The sequence below is a fragment of the Lepidochelys kempii genome, chromosome 2 (genome assembly GCF_965140285.1).
Source record: "Lepidochelys kempii isolate rLepKem1 chromosome 2, rLepKem1.hap1, whole genome shotgun sequence".
Classification (NCBI taxonomy): Eukaryota; Metazoa; Chordata; order Testudines; family Cheloniidae; genus Lepidochelys; species Lepidochelys kempii.
The window spans coordinates 4,416,966-4,432,727 of NC_136381.1; the positions used below are offsets into that span (position 1 = coordinate 4,416,966).

General features: G+C 45.7%; 1 protein-coding gene across 5 annotated transcripts in view; it reads left to right on the top strand.

Annotated features, from left to right (window-relative positions):
* The window catches only part of ZC3H3 (zinc finger CCCH-type containing 3), a 353,067-nt gene that overhangs the window by 239,102 nt on the left and 98,203 nt on the right, over positions 1-15,762 (top strand). For 4 of the 5 annotated variants that reach the window (XR_013635280.1, XM_078851405.1, XM_078851403.1 and 1 more), the window contains 2 exons: positions 667-736; positions 12,715-12,846. Coding sequence is in view for 4 of the 5 variants with exons in the window: in XM_078851405.1 (XP_078707531.1) it covers positions 667-736; positions 12,715-12,846 (202 nt within the window). In the remaining variant the exon portion in view is untranslated. Of the gene's footprint in view, positions 1-666; positions 737-2,735; positions 3,089-12,714; positions 12,847-15,762 lie in introns of those variants that run through there. The other variant, XM_078851406.1, reaches the window with a different exon arrangement.

The following is a 15,762-nucleotide window of genomic DNA, read 5'->3' on the forward strand; positions in this document are numbered from 1 at the left end:
AAAAGTCATTTTAAATCATTTTCCTTTAAGAAAATGCCTCTTCACTCCTGAATGTGTCTATCTGAATTTAAAAATCCACTATCGCTGTGGTGTCTAAATACTGATTAATCAGAAGACGCTAAATGCCTACACATATTTTAGGGGGTTGCTTTCAGAATCTTGAGCTCCGATCTTCATCCAGAGTTCATATCTGATCACCCTGTCTTTTGAATCCAGACCTTAAACACCCCTGAACGGGGGACCAGGCCTTCCTTTGTTTCTGTTCGGCATCGGGCACAATGAAGCCCCAGTGTGACTGGATCCTTTGGGCACTGCGAAGGTATAAATAATCCTCCTGATAACCACAGGGTTTCAAATACTGCATCTGAAGTTTGTAGCTCCAGTCCCCCTGGTTACTGATCAGTAACTGAGTTGTTTAGAAATCTTTCATGAGGCATCACTTGCCCTTTTAGGGGGAAAGATAAGTACTGGTTTGGTATGTGAAATGGGCTTTAATAGAAAATGTATGGAGCAGTTATGTAATGTTCACTTGAACTGTGCCTCAGGCTAATACAAGTATGAAATGGTGAGTCCGGGGGTATTCTCTGTGTTTAAAATAGCATGTTTCTGTGAACTGTTTGTAATACTCTGTATCTGTCTCTAAACCCCCTTCTGGTTCTTTGGCAGATTTCTCCGTGGCACATGCAAGAAGACTGATGGGACATGTTCATTTTCACACAAAGTTTCTAAAGATAAGGTCTGTATGGTTTTCTAATGAGCACATTCCTGCTTTATGAGAGAGTTGACCTAAGGAAGCAATGCTTCTGCTGGTTGTAGGGAAGTCTATGCTATAGAGTGTTTCAAATTGAGTTCATTTGCAGTTTGCTTGCCAAGCTGTTCAGGCTCATTACAGGGTCACAGCTTATAATGAGAGAAGAGTGTGCCTCTTAAACCAACTTGGCGAATCAGTATTTTAGTGCATTAAGCAGCGAATTTGAGACTAGAACACCTGGGGCTGTTTGCAGTACTGGTAACGTGTCTGGTTAAGGGGTATTTAAGCACTTCAGATCAGAACACAAGCACACGGAGTCAGAGTGTTTGCCATCTCTTTAAGACCATGCTTCGTTCTAAATCGCTCCACAGCTGGGGTCAGACCAAGAGAATGTTGGAACGTACTGCAGTTAAGAGACATAAATTAACTTTTTTTTTTTTAAGCTAGACAATGAAACTGTCTGGCAGAATGATTTTTAATTTCATCATTTTCACTCTGCTTGGAAGTGTTCGGAGCTCTTTTGTTTTATTACACAGATTAAGGTTGAGAGATAATTAGATTTTATTTTAGCGATTATTGGCTGATAATTTAGCAGGTTAATTTTCATTCGCTGGATAGGACTTCACATTGGAAGTAACTTCTGAGGTCCCAATCCAGCAAAGCATGTAAGCACATGCCTAAATGAAAACCTGGGACTTAAGAATGTGCTTAACTTACATGCTTGGGTTCTTTGTTGAGGAGAGAAGGACTTTGCCCCTGTTAAGCACATACTTAAGTGGTTTGCTGAGTCAGGGCCTTCATGAATGAGAGAGAAGTTCTCAAGCCCTAGACAGAGAGTCAGAACAAAAACTAGAGGTGTTAATGTCCAAGCCAGAAGGGTTTATTCCCGAGAAACCCATGCTTCCACAGTAGAAGGGATCACAGTATCAGAAGCAGTTCAGTCTTCATGTTCTGCTCTCGTGGTGGAGATGCAAGAGGCTTGGATGTGAAAGGGAAAAGGGACCTCCCCAAAAGTCCATAAATACTATGCTTCACCCCTCCATCATGTCACTCCGTGATTGTTCCAGCCCCACTATGTGTAATTCTGGCAGGTAGTTTGCCTAAAGCAGCTTTAGTGCAACTTTAACTGCTGTGAGCCCGAGGCACGACAGGAATCAAAGCACCAGAGAGCTGTCGGATCAGGAAGCATTGCTTTTGTCGCTTGTCCCACAGATCATCCAAAGATACCGTCATAAATCACCCTGGAGATGCCACCTTCCGCTCTCTCCTTTCTCCATTCCCTATTGGTTAAATGTTTCTCTGTTCCAGTCATAGTCCATCATGCCATTTATGTAATCAAAATGTATTACATAGAGCTTTAACTAACCCAGCGATACCTCCAAAGGTTTTAACCACCAGCCCCCCATGTGTAACCAGTGTTTGAAACAGAACCATTTTCGACAGCTCTCACCTTTGGACGCAGCTTACTTGTTTCTCTTTCACTCTGGCTGTGGTTGATGGAGAGCTCCTAAGTTATCCTGAAGGCCATCTGACTCGCATTCTGAACTATTCGCCAAAGCGCCATGTGGGGCTTTTTGTGCATACAGCACTTATAGAGCAGTCTTTTACTCATCAGTATGTCAAATTGTGTACAGTCTAGAGCAGGGGTTCTCAAACTGGGGGCCGGGACCCCTCAGGGGGTCGCATGGTTATTACATGGGTGGTTGTGAGCTGTCAGCCTCCACCCCAAACCCCACTTTGCCTCCAGCATTTATAATGGTGTTAAATATATAAACAAGTGTGTTTAATTTATAACGGGGGGGGGGGGTCGGACTCAGAGGCTTGCTATGTGAAAGGGGTCATCAGTACAATAGTTTGAGAACCACTAGTCTAGAGAATGGAGATGGGGAACTTCTGTCCTCCCTGTCTCAGAACACAAGAAGAGATTTGATGACTTCAAAAGGTGGGGAATTCAGAACTGGTAAAAAGCACTTTTTTTATACAGTGTGTAACCGGACTGTGGAAGGCATTGTTGAGACCAAGAACTTAACAAGATTCGGAAAGGGATTGGATGCTTATCTGGAGATCAATAACATCCATTGTTACAGTTAAAGCGAACAACCGTTTTGGAAGGATGTTACACTTCATGCTTCAGAGCCTGACCCAATCTGCAAGTATTAGAGATCAGAAAGGGACCGAATGTGAGGGGAAGTTTATCCCACATTTGCTATTGCAGGGTCCTGACAGCTTCATTTGAAGTATCTGGTGCCGATTGCTATCAGAGACCAGGCAGTGGACTAAAGGTATCTGAACCCGTCAGGCAGTGTATTAGCACTAGTGTATTGAACAGAACTATCCAGATCTGTAGTCATGCTTGTGTGTGTATATATCCTGCAGTGCCTAGCAGCATGTTGTGAAGGTAATTCTCATATCTAATCACACCGAAAATCTCTGCTACATTGTAAGCCTGCAGCTGTAACGTTTCTTATCGCTTTCCCCCCTCCACTGTATGCCTGCCCTGACCGAGCGCTCGTCTCTGGGCTCTCAGGAGCGCCGGGACAGTGAGGGTGAAAACCAGCAGCCACCTTATTCTTTTCTTTTCTTTTTTTTTAAGTGACTGTTGCAAGTGTTTCAGTGGAGTCCTGTGAACACCCCAGGGCAGCATTACCGAACACGTCCAATCTCAGAGAAAGCCCTTCGGGTGAAACGGCTGGAAATGATCAGCCAGTTCCCCAGAGCCACTCTATTCCCTCCACCCAATGTACACCCCCACCCAATCTTAACTGTTTCCCTAAAATAACAGTTTGACCTTTTGCTGCCTGTTTGCACATATTAAAGGGCAAAGGTGAGAATCTCCCATTCCCAGAGTAGGTAGCACACCTCCGTGGCATACAGTCCCTCACCTCCAGTCCGTCTGCCTCTCATCCACTGCCCACTTCCCCATTCCTGCCCCTCCACGTGTCCCCCTCTGTCCTGCCCACTCACCCCCAATGCATGCCTTGAGTCAGAAGCAGGTCAGATTTTATTTCTAAACACAGGATAAAATTATTGGACCTTTCTGGGTAGAGATGTGAAAACAGCTTGGGATGATGCTGTGTGGGCTCCAGGCCGCAGGAATGGGGTGGTGGGTGCGGGACAGGAAAAGAGAGAAAATACTGCATGGTCACTTTAAGATGCACACAATTCCGTGCAGGGCGTTTTCCCTGCCCTGGCCTACTGAGAATCAGAACCTGGGCCGTCTTCAACCTGGCCCAACCTCCACTCCCCGAGCAGCAACATAAAGCTTAAGCTGTGTCAGCTGGGAAAGTCCACAGTCCTTACCTTACCCAGTCTCTTCCTCCTGGCTTCCTGACCACTTCCTCGTCTTTCCCTGCTCCCCTCCCCTCCCCTCCATCAGCATCCCTCTATTTCCTGTACAGGCCTGGCGTAGCCATCTCAGTTCCAGACAGCACTGGAGCTGGCTTATTCTCTCTGACCCCAGGGAAGGGACTGTGTCCTGTGTTCTTACAGATCCCAGCACAGCCGCGCCCTGATCCTGAGCAGGGCTTTCGGGGGCCACCACAATCTAAAGCTTAAATGATGCTTAAAGTTAAGCATGTACCTAAGTGCTGTCCTGAACGATGATGCTTTCCTGATTCAGGGCCTTAATATTCCCCTGGCCAAAGTCCTGTCCCTTTGGGTCTTCGTGCAGGGTGTCACAAGTGGTTTTTATACATACATTTGGGATTTCACCCAAACTCCTCCCTCCCCTCCTACTCCTGAGTGCTGGGCAGCTGGCATTTTTTGATTTAGAAATAAATAGTATTCAGGTGTTAGAGAGCAGAATGACTTGAAAGGGAGTTTGTGTGAGAAAAGGTGGCAAGATCATTCCCACAAAATAGTGCCCTGATAGAAGAACAGGATTGTAGGCTTCTGTTGGACTTTGTCCACACCTGTAGGTTTCCTTTACTGGGGTAGTTTACCCACCTGTGTTAGCAAAGCCTTCTCTACACCCAGAAGTAGTAACTGTCATAGCAGTGGGCCTTGGACATAGAGGAGTATCCAGCATGCAGGGTTTCCTGTACATCTGAAAAACCAATATTGTAAGTACATTTCCAAAAATGTCCATTGTGCTACCAAAGGGGGAAAGTGACTGTCCCCAGCATTAGTCTCCCTTAAACGGTTCAAAGGTCACCGGTTGCCATCTTGTAGTTGGTGTGGGCTGGAAGAGAAACAGCCTTCTTTGCTGAGTTCAGAGCCCATTCACTGTGATTTATGGCTGCAGAGAGCAGGCTCCCCAAAGCAAGAGGCGACTCCGGCATTCACTTCTGTAGCTTCCTGTTAACCTGTGTGATTACTAGCAAAGGTGATGTTAGACTCATTTATCAAATACAAACCCAAAGAAAGAGACAGGTGAATTCATTCAGCAAAGGAAGGAAAGTGGTTTTCTACTGCTTGGAGGCTTTGCTATAACCAGGCAGGGCAAATTCCACTTGCTCTTCAAATGAGCAATTTTGGGTGGTTATTTATTGTTTTAACTATTGGAGCTGAGCTTTTGTTTGTTGATAATAAGAAAAGGAGTACTTGTGGCACCTTAGAGACTAACCAATTTATTTGAGCATGAGCTTTCGTGAGCTACAGCTCACTTCATCAGATGTTTACCGTGGAAACTGCAGCAGACTTTATATACACACAGAAATCATGAAACAATACCTCCTCCCACCCCACTGTCCTGCTGGTAATAGCTTATCTAAAGTGATCAACAGGTGGGCCATTTCCAGCACAAATCCAGGTTTTCTCACCCTCCACCCCCCCACACAAATTCACTCTCCTGCTGGTGCTAGCCCATCCAAAGTGACAACTCTTTACATAATCAAGTCGGGCTATTTCCTGCATAGATCAAGGTTTTCTCACATCCCCCCCACCCCCATACACACACAAACTCACTCTCCTGCTGGTAATAGCTCATCTAAACTGACCATTCTCCAGGTTTAAATCCAAGTTAAACCAGAACATCTGGGGGGGGGGGGGGTAGGAAAAAACAAGAGGAAACAGGCTACCTTGCATAATGACTTAGCCACTCCCAGTCTCTATTTAAGCCTAAATTAATAGTATCCAATTTGCAAATGAATTCCAATTCAGCAGTTTCTCGCTGGAGTCTGGATTTGAAGTTTTTTTGTTTTAAGATAGCGACCTTCATGTCTGTGATTGCGTGACCAGAGAGATTGAAGTGTTCTCCGACTGGTTTATGAATGTTATAATTCTTGACATCTGATTTGTGTCCATTTATTCTTTTACGTAGAGACTGTCCAGTTTGACCAATGTACATGGCAGAGGGGCATTGCTGGCACATGATGGCATAGATCACATTGGTGGATGTGCAGGTGAACGAGCCTCTGATAGTGTGGCTGATGTTATTAGGCCCTGTGATGGTGTCCCCTGAATAGATATGTGGGCACAATTGGCAACGGGCTTTGTTGCAAGGATAAGTTCCTGGGTTAGTGGTTCTGTTGTGTGGTATGTGGTTGTTGGTGAGTATTTGCTTCAGGTTGCGGGGCTGTCTGTAGGCAAGGACTTTCTCTTGGCATTGTTAACTTCCCAGCAGGATGTGGGTGAAGAGGTACTAGTCTCTATCCATATCAGATCAAGGGTTGATCACTGGGCGGATTCTTCTAGAGTAAATTGCCAGGAAATCAGTGTAAATCATCCTAAATTGTAGGGTAATAAGATTCTCTCCCCCCCCCCCATCAGTCCACCCCTAAATATCTGTGCTCTGAACATACACAACACTTGCTGGTACCCTCTGAAGCTGGATTGCTTGGTAAGCTTCTTCATAGTCATACCCTGCTTTAGCCAGCAGTTCCAGCTTTTACAGCTGTTTGTCTTGCCCTCTCCTGCGGGGATGGTGGTCCTCCAGCGCCCTTACAGAAAAGTACAGAGCCTCAGACAGGCTGGTGTGTACCCAGTTTAGATTGTGCTGCTTAAATCATCTGTTCGCAGTGCCACTACATCCATTTTCACTTTCACATGTTAAAGTCTAGCCTCGCCTCCCTGTTGTGCCACGGAGTTTGCGGCTGTTCCTGGTAGGCATTCATGGCTATTATCAAGAAATCACTAACCACTCTCAGCCACTGATGCTCCCAAATGCACCTAACCCGCCAGCTCACATGGGGTAGTATGTCTCCTCTGATGGTTCCCCTTAGCATGAGTGAGTGTAAGAGCACAAGGACGAGGGCAGGTAATGTGGTTTTACTGTAACTCAGGCTTCTCAATGCTCCAAAATATCTGTCATTAATATTCATACGCAGGAGCCTGTGTACATAGAGGGAGCATGCCCTGGCATTGTCTGTGCACAGAAGGTATTTTTAACGTGCCCAGTACTCTCGTGTTTGAGCTCATGGATTTTATATCTCGTTCTTTCTCTATCTGCGTAAAGCTCACGTAGCTTTGCAGGAGAACAGGTGCACAAATCCAGGCTGCTTAAGCCCTTGAAAATCCACCAGTTTGGCAAACTGAGTGGAGCATTCTTTTACCCGCTGATATCTCCAGTGGCAGCTCTAGGTCAACATGTTCAGCGGATGCTGCTGTGAGTTGTAGGGAAGCGCCCGTTGGTCCTTTGCTGCAGCTGACCAGCTAGTCAGTGGAAAAGTTACTGCAGCTCTGGAACCCCCTAGTGGGACGTGCACATGGGCACGATATTCTCGGGACAGTGGAGCAGTTGCTCTGCTTGTATCCTTCATGTGGAAGGAGCTGTTCTGTTGAAAGCACCTTAGTGCATTGTTGGTTGTTTACCAGATAAGAAGCAGTCTAATGGCTGGGAATGGTGCATGGGATTTTGCAACTATTCCCTTTATTTTACTCTGGTTTACCTTTTGTTTTTCTGAGTGGGAGCGAGAAGCTCAGGGCCCCACCAGAGGAGCCTTGCTCATTTTCACATGTGAGCCGTTGTCCCGTATTCGTCTGAGGTAACGTGAAATCTCCTTGGGGGCCTTACCCAGCGGTGGAAGAATGGGCTAGTTGTTAGGGCATGGGGCTGGGATTCAGGATACCTGGGTTCAGTCTGTGGCTCTGGCACAGACTTCCTGTGTGACCTGGGGCAAATCACTTCATCTGCTTTATGCCTCTGTTTCCCCTCTGTAAAAGGGGGGCAACCTTCTGTACCCCAGAGGGGTGTAGCAAAAGTTGCTCCATTAATTATTGTGAGATGCTCTGATAATAGGGCCGCAGAAATACCTAGAGAGTTAATTAGACCCTCTTTGCTGACTCGTCGTGTGGTGCACAGTGACAGGCCTCTGCAGAACAAATAACCAGAACCATTTTTATTAACCTTCTGCTCAAAATTTGTCCAGCCCTTTGCGCCTCTTGGTGGGCAGGTGTGACACTTCAGGTCTATCCAGGGCTGGGAGGCACCTCACTACCATCTGCCCTTAGCGTGCGGAAGCCTTGTCTGTGCCTGCCTGTCAGGGGTCAACTCTCCAGCTTCACTAGCCATGGGCAATACAAGCACTCCCCTGTAGGCCTCACCAGCCCTGCTCTCTCTCTACTGGTTAGCAATTGGTGCACACCAACCTCTGAGCATCTCCCTGGAGCATCCAGCCCCTGGTGTGCTAGACCTTCGCAGTGTTCACAGATTTGCTGCTTCAAAAGAAACAGTGTACCCCAGCTCACCAGTTCCACCTCAGATCACCGCTCCGCTTAACATGCAGCCCTTAATATGTTTGTGATGGGTTGGACCCCCCACCCCGTCTGGGATGCCCCCGATATGCTGGGGTTTCACTGAGCCTGCCTGCTCCACTAGCCTGGGCTCCCTCCCTGTTTTGCTGAATCAGGCTCTGCAGCCTCTGGATGGACGGATGGGGACACACACACAAACGCTCTCTCTCTCTCTTTCTGAGAAGCCTCAGCTAGGAAATTGCCCAGCACTCAAGTGAAGCTTCCCTCTGGAAAGTACACCCAAAATAATAATGTCTTACGCCGTAGAGAAATCTATACACCGTAAGCTCATAAATTTGCCCACTCCCTCAATATGAAGGAAGATATGCCCAACTTCTTCCCCCCGCCCCATTATAAATTGCACAAACTGGCTTTTATAATAAACAAAAACAAGTTTATTAACTACAAAAGGCAGATTTTACGTGATTATAAGGGATAGCAGACAGAACAAAGCAGATTACTAAGCAAATAAAACAAACCACTCATACTAAGCTTAAGATCTTAGAGACTGGTTTCAAGAAGTAATTTCTCACCCTAAAAGTTGCTTTTGGGCAGGATGCAGAAATTTTTGAAGGTTAGCTACCCTGCTTGCAACTTAAATCTTCAGACACCATATTCACAGACCAGATCCCTTTTCCAGCCTGGGCTCAACTCTTCCACCCCCATGTCTTTGTTTCTCATATCTTTCCAGCTGTCATCCTGGGTGGGGATTCAGTGAAGAGTGAACCAAGATCAACTTACTTCCCATCCTTAAATAGGATTTACATAAGGTGGGAACCTTTCGTTTCCCAGTCTTGACACACACACACACACACCCTTTAGTGGAAAATCACTAGAAGTCCAAGATGGTGTTTAGTACCAGGTGACATGACCACCTGACCTTCTTGTAGTGTCAAAACAAAGTACCAGCTTCTCAGGAAGGAGAGAGATTAGTATCTTCAGAGTCTTATGGTTTCTTCCTAATGGCCCATCAAGGCTGATAGCCTGCTGTCTGGTGGGTGCTTCCCAAGTACACACACAGTTGTAATGGTTACATAGTCAATATTCCTAACTTTAGATACAGAAATGATACATGCATACAAACTGGATAATCACATTCAGTAAATCATAACCTTTCCAATGATATCTCACATGATCCATCTTGCATAAAACATATCTAATTTATTTCATATTCATATCATAACAATGTTTCTATGAAAAATATGGAGCATAACATCACAATGTTTATAGTGAAAACAGGTATACGTTTATTTAGCAAAGCACAGAGATTCAAGTGATACCAAGTAGACATACTGGAAACAAATGGCTACATATGAAATAAAATCATAACACACATTCTATAACCTAGATTTAGTTAACTAGCTACACTCATGTCTTATAGAATAGTGCTCACCCTAAGTCCTTGCAGCCTTTTACAGACAGGCTTGATACAGATCCTTCTTCCATGAGACACGGACAGCATGCCTCCTAAGTGAAGGATCCAGCGTGTTCTTCTGCATCTCAAGATATACAAGTCCCATCCTTTGTCTTCATTCATAAACAGGGCACCTCCCTCCCCCACTGTTTTGTTTCCTCCTATAGATTTTCTCTCTTGTAGATTTCACAACTTATTGACTGGCACCTGGCTCAAGTATGCAGATAGTCCTCCACTGGGAGGCAGATAATACACATATGACCAGACAGGGAGATCAGTGTCTGGCATCTCCTGCCAGAAAGGAACCTGTCCGAGATGTGTCACCTCCTGGTGACAGGCCTTGACTCCATGATAGATAATTTTCATGATAAATACATAACTTCTGAAATCGTATCCGTACGTACATTTTGCAATGAGTATAATGGGCTACTGGCTCTCGGTAGAGACCTTTCTTGCCACCCTTTGGTGAACTATTATGTATATATTGGACCCAGGGGATCCCCTCTGAGGAGCAGGCATCCAGAACAAAGCCAGCTTGGTCAAGAGTGGATCTGAAATTGGTGTCTTGTTGTGATGCTGTGTGGAGAAGCAGGCCCTGCCTCTTCCTGATGATTTAGGGAGAACAGTAAGTGTGACTGAATGGGTTTGAGAATGGAGGTTAGAGAGAGGCTAGGACTTGGGCAGAGGCATGCTGCTGTTACAACAGCTTTTCCCCTTGAGGAACTTGAAAAGAATCAGCATTTTTCTCCCTAATAGAGCTTCAAAACTCTGTTGTGAGCAATTTGGAAATTCACGTTGAGTTTCGGGTTCATTAGCTGCCAGCTCCAAAGCATGTACATATTCAAAGCTGTCTAATATGGAGGCCCCGCACCAGTGCCTTGAATTAATGTTATTGTTATTTGCGTGGACGTAGTGGGGTGCAAACAAGGTTAATTGAAATGAGAATGTGGCTTCCTCTTGATAATGGTTCAGGCTTGACAGCTAGGAGGAGTTTATTTTTGTATAAGAGCTGGCTTTATTATCCCTTTTTATTAGAGCTAATTTGGGTTCTATATCAAAAACTACATTAAAGGAATCATTTATGGTCACACCACCACCAACAAAAAAGATAGCCCTAGAGCCTTGTCCTTTATGTTAATGTCTGCAGTTAAAAGACAATTAAAAATAAACTCTTCCCTTTTGTTTTCTTTCCTTTATGCTTCCCCATCCCCACACCCCTCTGTGTTTCTCACTCAAGTGAACCCATTTAGTGAAAACCCTAATCTGTCCTTCAGGGAAATGGACTTTTCCATAGAATATCAGCTGCAGTTATTGCAGAATTGTAAATATTGGGTTGGGGATATTTGAACCTGCAGGACTAAGATGATACCCGTGATTCAACTGAGGGATTGATATGCTGCCGTGCAGTAAGTAAATTTTGCATTTAGGTGAGCTGTGTGTAGGGGGTGGGGGCAGGGGTGATCAGGAATGAAGAGCAAAGCACGGGCGGGAGAACAAATGGACCATAACAGCAGCTTCGGAAACTGCACGTTGCTATCTGCGAATAGGGGATCGGCACAGATCCAAAGGGCTAAATTCCCTTCTGGGCAAAAGCCCAGATTTGTAACTGGCTAGTCAGTTTTGGAAGTTGCATGCAGTAGTCGGTAGAGAAAAATCTGAAATATCACAGCAGGCTGGTAATTTGTTTTTAATTATAACAGCTGGCTGAAGGTAAAGTTTGTGGTTTGAGGCATGACCATAAGGATCCTTGATTTCTCACTGTTTCACTTTGCTTGTAGTATTGCAAAATGACTGGAAATAATGACTTCTGGAATGTTTATTCTGTCTAGAGCTGCCTGCAGATCTAAGGCACCGGTTGTCTGACACACTTGTATATCATTGCAGAATGAGAGAGAGCCCCAGGGAAAGAATCAGACCAGTCCTTTTCCTTTCACTGTCCCCCATGTCATTCTGCTCCATGGTCACCTTTTAAAGTAAAGAAACATACACAATAGTGGTTATCCTCTTCCTTTTCTAGCCAAGACAGAGACTTCCAGTGGCCTAGGTCACACACCTAGGGAAAACTGTTCTGAAATCTGGGTTTGAAGCGAGACAGTTGCTGGTGAAAGAAAAATTAAAAATGTGTTAGAAGAGTGATTCTCAACCTTCTCCATCCTGAGACCCCTTGATTGGGCCCTTTCCTGTCTAGCCAAGCCCCTCATTCCTGATTAGCAACAGGAAAGATCAAGGTGAGCTGCCTCTGGTTCAACCCTCTGGGAATCATGACCTTTGGGTTGAGAACCTCTGTATAGGACCAACCTGTCTGAGGTTCCTGAAGTTCCATCTCCAGGGAATGCCGGACTCAGTGCTTCCTGAAAATGAAGTTTAAGCCCCGGACACTGAGACTTCTGCTCAAAAACATTGAAAGTGAAAGAATCTGGAGAGCAGCAACCTGCTTCTCTCCAATTCAAGGTTACTCAGGAGCTTTGGCAGCTTTATGGTGGCGAAGGAAGCTCAATCTGACACGGAGCCTGTGCCAGTAAGGCCCCGTCAGTGACGTTTGAGTTTATTAGCGACTCCCCCATCACTTCACTGAGTTGTAAAGTGGCACTTTTCACCACGATTGAAATTTCATTAATTCCACCCCATTCTGAGCTAGCCTGAAGGATGCTAAAGCAGTGTGTTTGCCCCCTGCATGTATACACTGGGACCATGTAAAGTCAGAGAGTTCTGTTGCAAGAGACCGATAGAAGATCTAAAAATACCCCCGGGATCAGTGGCTGGCAAAAGGCATCTCTTTATTTTATGCGTGTCATGGTTTTATTTCAGTTCTGGGTTTTGGAATAGCTCCTAATCTACGTGGGAGGGGCAACAGTTTGATCATCTTCTACCCTTACAGATGCCAGTGTGCTCATACTTCCTGAAAGGAATCTGCAACAACAGTGACTGTCCCTACAGCCATGTCTACGTGTCCAGGAAAGCCGAAGTGTGCCAGGATTTCCTCAAAGGCTACTGCCCCCTGGGCAAAAAGGTAAATAGATGACTAGCTCTCAGTGCCTCTTTCTCGGTTTCAGTTGACTGCCGTGATTGATACGCGGCTGCTGAGCCCCTGCAGGAGGGAAGGTAGGTGTATTGGTAACCCACAAGCTGTTTTTCACACTGGTTATGATGCCGAGGGGAGCAGTAGAGCTGAAAGCTGTGGAACACCTGGACGTGATGAACAGCAGTCCTGTGCATTTCAAAAGGTTTATGGGCAGAAGGGCTTTGTCTCCTTACACACGAAGAAAAGAAGCAAAGGGGCTGCAGCGTGGTGCCATTGGCGTATTCTCCTATCAGATCCACCTGGGTGGGGTTCTGCAAAACTTCCAACACTTAGTGCTGTTCGTTGTCGATGGTGTAGTATTACCGTTGCACCTAAGGGCCCAGCTGAGATCGGTGCTGCGCTGTGCAAGGTGCTGTACGTATAGTAAGAGACCGTCCCTGCCCTGAAGAGCTGACAGTCTCAGTAGATAAAACAGACAAGGGGTGGGAGAAAGGGAGGTTTTATTCCTTCCCTGTTACAGACAGGGAATCTAGGCATAGCGGTTCTATGTGACTCGCCAAGGGCACCACAGGAGGTCTGTGGCAGAGGTGAGGACTGAAGCTCTGTCTCTTTGAGGCCACCCTTCCTCACTGAAAACTCAGTGTTGTGAAACGTCATAAAACCTGGGAAATTTAACTTGCATTTCTAGCTATCTGTCTACCAGTTTTGTCCTGGTGGCCATAGCCATCCTATCCGGATGCCTCCCATGTTAAGCAGATTGACATAGTGAGGTCCCTAAGGGGCATCATAGATATCTAGAGTGAATGTGCAAAGCTGTCCCCAAGCTCCTGACACTTCAGCTGATGACCCTATGCGTAGACCCTATGCATGGTCATCCTACAGAGAGACATGGAGAAGTCTCAGAAACTTCTATCTAAAAAGGAGTGATTTGCGCATCATGCAATAGAAATAAAAGTTGAGCTTGGTCTGACATCTTTCCACTCTGAGACTTTCCACGATGTCTCTATGCTGCTTAAGGAGTATGCTACCCACAGGTCCAAAGTCTGCTTTATTTCTCAGTCACATAGAGCCTGCATCACATCTGTTCTCCACATGCTGTCCTTGGCAAGGCTGTGAAGATTTGCTTGGTAAAGCCAGAGCATAGCAGAAATGCCTGGCTTTGGGGATGGAAGTTGAGCTCCTCCCAAAACCTGCTCAAAGGGCTGGACTGGAGACGGTGTGAATCAGTGAGATGCCCTGTCTGGTCTTCAGGGAAACCTGTGCTCGCAGGCAATGCACAGGAGAGTTCTGTGCCTGAATAGCTCCTCTTCACCCAAATTGTGCTGTCGGTTAGAATAGTCACCAGGAACTTCGGCTGCTTCACAGTTTTACAGAGCTTTCTTTTCTTTGTGGACGTTACGTGGCTTGATTGAACGAAGTGAAAAAGGCAGTCAGTATTTCCCTTTCCCCACTGTGCCAAGACACATGGCTTTACATTTTTTTCTTGTACCATAGTTCTGTTCATTCTGCTGCTGCTTTGGATAAAAGCTGCAGTGATTTTCAATAGGGTCTTTGCAATTACATGGCTCAGTTACACAAATCACTTTTTAAAAGGCATCTTAGCTTGGCCTCCCCTTTGTGCTAGCAAATAACCGAGTCCAATTTCGCAGGTGCTTGTGAAGCGCCATCAATGACACTGTATTTACTGTGTTAATTGCAGGCATGGATGCGGACACGAATACTTTTAACTTATGTTATTTGCAAATGAATTTGCACCTGCAAAATCGTATCAGCAGCTATTTACAGATGCAAAAATAGAAAGGAATTTAAGTCAGGTCTCTAGTATGAGAGTGACAGTGTAAAACTAACTAATTATTGTTAACAAAGTAATAATTATAAGATCATTCACAAATGCACGTGATCTTCAGTCTTACCTAAAGGTCTGCACTTTGATACATTTTGATTAATGGAAATAGAAATTAAAAATCAATCAGCGGACGCTGTAGAAAATAAAATGGTTGTGATAGAAGTGTCACAATTGAATGTGTGAATTTTAAACAGGGTGATCAAAGCTTTCTGAATGAGCTGTGATAAAACCAGTGAGCTCAGTATTCAATCCTCTGGAAGTTTAAAGTCTCCTGCCAGATAAGGGCTCTTATAGTCTAGGGCAGTGGTTCCCAAACTAGGGGCACCGCTTGTTCAGGGAAAGCCCCGGGTGGGCCGGTTTGTTTACCTGTCATATCCGCAGGTTCGGCCGATTGTGGCTCCCACTGGCCACGGTTTGCCACTCCAGGCCAATGGGGGCTGCGGGAAGGGCGGCCGGCACATCCATCAGCACACACCGCTTCCCTCAGCCCCCATTGGCCCGGAGTGGTGAACCACAGCCAGTGGGAGCCACGATTGGCCGAACCTGCGGACACGGCGGGTAAACAAACCAGCCTGGCCCCGCCCGCCAGGGTCTTTCCCTGAACAAGTGGCATCCCTAGTTTGAGAACCACTGGTCTAGGGGATCCCAAACGTTTCCGTAGTCTAACCCACTCTGCAATAGAGAGCATCTCTCGTGGACTCCAGCTCCTCCCATCCAACTTCTCATAGGCCAGTGCCCACTTCCCGTCATCATCACATAATTTGTAAGAGACTACCTCCCCTCTGATCCCATAACATTCCTCAGGCAACTTCTGTAGTTGTGGGATATTAATATCAGGGAAATATTGAATATGTCTATAGATGCTCTTAAAGTGATATAGCAGCTGAAAATAAGGCGAGCCAGTACCATGTGACCAGCTAGGACTCTGAATAACTTGTGGTCCATGGACCATGGCTTGGGAAGTACTGAAATAGACCAACATTCTCTCACACATTCTGTAACCATAAGGTATTAATTTGTTAAAAGGTTGTAGACTTCAAACTGATGCCACATTGAGG